At 60.8% G+C, this 1,666-nt stretch overlaps 1 protein-coding gene across 2 annotated transcripts in view; it reads right to left on the bottom strand.

Annotated features, from left to right (window-relative positions):
- The window catches only part of COPRS (coordinator of PRMT5 and differentiation stimulator), a 4,283-nt gene extending 2,870 nt beyond the window's left edge, over window positions 1-1,413 (bottom strand). Inside the window, exon 1 of one of the 2 annotated variants that reach the window (XM_007452386.1) lies at window positions 1,277-1,413. In XM_007452386.1, the coding sequence (XP_007452448.1) occupies window positions 1,277-1,375 (99 nt within the window). In that variant the 5' untranslated portion in view covers window positions 1,376-1,413. The remainder of the gene's footprint in view (window positions 1-1,276) is intronic. The other variant, XM_007452387.1, reaches the window with a different exon arrangement.
- Between the last annotated feature and the right edge of the window lie 253 nt (window positions 1,414-1,666).

Raw genomic sequence — 1,666 nt, 5'->3', positions numbered from 1 at the left:
AAAACACAGCAGGAATACATCTGTTGAACTGAAATCCACCTTCTTTGCCCCTACATCTAAATTGCGTTTGGCACCTGCCCCAATTAGTTCATGATCTAGTCCTACCTGGATTTAATGAGTCAATTCCATCTCCTGCAGTCAGCGACAACTCCTGGTCACTCCTGCTGACCAGTAGTGGGACCTCTCATCTCTTCCACCACAAGAGCTCCCTAACTGACTTCCCACTCACCCATCTTGCGCAGCCTTACACGCTTAATGACTCCTCTGATGAAAAACTCAACAGGCCTCCACTGCTGGAGCACAAAATTCGCCGTGGCATCCACACCTCCTCCTCACGCTCCATCAACCTGTGCAGCATAGCTCTCTCTCCCAGCTCCGGGACCCAAGCTCCCAGCCATTTACCCCGCATTTCCTCATCTCCACACCTTTGCCAGGACCACCATCGTCTCATCTTGAAGAGAAAGTGCACAAACCTTCTTGCTCTGCTCTGACAAAATCAGTTTTATCCTACCCGCACCCCAAATTAATTTTCCTTATAAGCTTATCACTACATTTTTCATATTTTGGTTAAGATATATTTGATGCTTAGACAAGCATTCCATTCCTCCATCCAATTAATATGTGCGTCTACGGTGCCAGGCATTATGCTAGGCGCCGGGTTTACAGCAGTAAACAGAGGGTTCCTATCCTCAAGGAGCTCACCCTCTAACACGGATTGCTGACTGTAAACAAGGGCAGATGACTGTAATAACGGTCTCTGAAAAGCCAGGAGCTGTCTGGCGCGCAAATGAAAACAAGTTTCTGGAAACCCTGCGTCAAACGCGGCCTTTTGGTTTCAGTGAAGAGAAAAGGCGAAAGCGCATGAGACATCATCTGGTGCTCAGGCTTAGCTGAACATCCCCACCAAGGGACACGGACCCTTCAGGGAAAGTGCTCTCCTCGCTGCCCTCACCTGGCCCCAGCCCAGGCCCCCCAGTAGCGGCTCCAGTTCTGGGTCAGCAGCATCACCTCCCATTTAGCAAGGACGCACAGGCGCCCTGCGGCCGACAGCCAGCCCTCCCGGCCCGGCGCGCCCACCCACGTCCTCGGGGTGCCGCGCCCCACAGCCCAGCCGTTTCCAGCTCGGGCGCGCGCCCAAACGGCGGGGCTGCAGAAGGCGGGTCCGAGGCGCTTCCCCGGCTCCCCGCGGCCCCCGCCCAGCCCGCCCCCCGAGCCCCGCAACTTCCCGCCCCGGGCCGCAGGTGGTAGCCGGGCCCAGGCCCCGAGCCGCGCTCACCCCCGGGCGGGGGGGCGCCTCCCGCGTGCTCAGCACCGGCAGACCCGGCGCCGGCTCCGCCGCCCCCAGCGCCGGGGCCCCGGCGATCTGAGAGTCCATGCCCAAAGGCCCGCAGCTCGGCGCCCCGGACGCCGCTCGGCCACGTGACACGCCGGCCTGGCTGCCAGCCGGAGGATACGCCGCGGAGGGCCAATCAGCCGGGGGTGCTCCCGGCCGGGGGGCGGGGCGCGGGGGGTCACGAGGAAGCCGGGGCCGGGGCAAGGGGCGGGACGGAGCACGGGGCGGAGCGCGCCCGACTGCAAAAGCCCCCCTCCCTACCTACCGGTCCCGGAATCTGATTTTTGTAGCTCCTGACGATGCAGATCCCAGGGCTAGACGACTAGCTGGGTC

The sequence above is a fragment of the Lipotes vexillifer genome, unplaced genomic scaffold (assembly GCF_000442215.2).
Source record: "Lipotes vexillifer unplaced genomic scaffold, Lipotes_vexillifer_v1.1 scaffold216, whole genome shotgun sequence".
In the NCBI taxonomy this organism is placed as follows: domain Eukaryota; kingdom Metazoa; phylum Chordata; class Mammalia; order Artiodactyla; family Lipotidae; genus Lipotes; species Lipotes vexillifer.
This window is presented reverse-complemented; position numbering and strand designations above follow the sequence as displayed.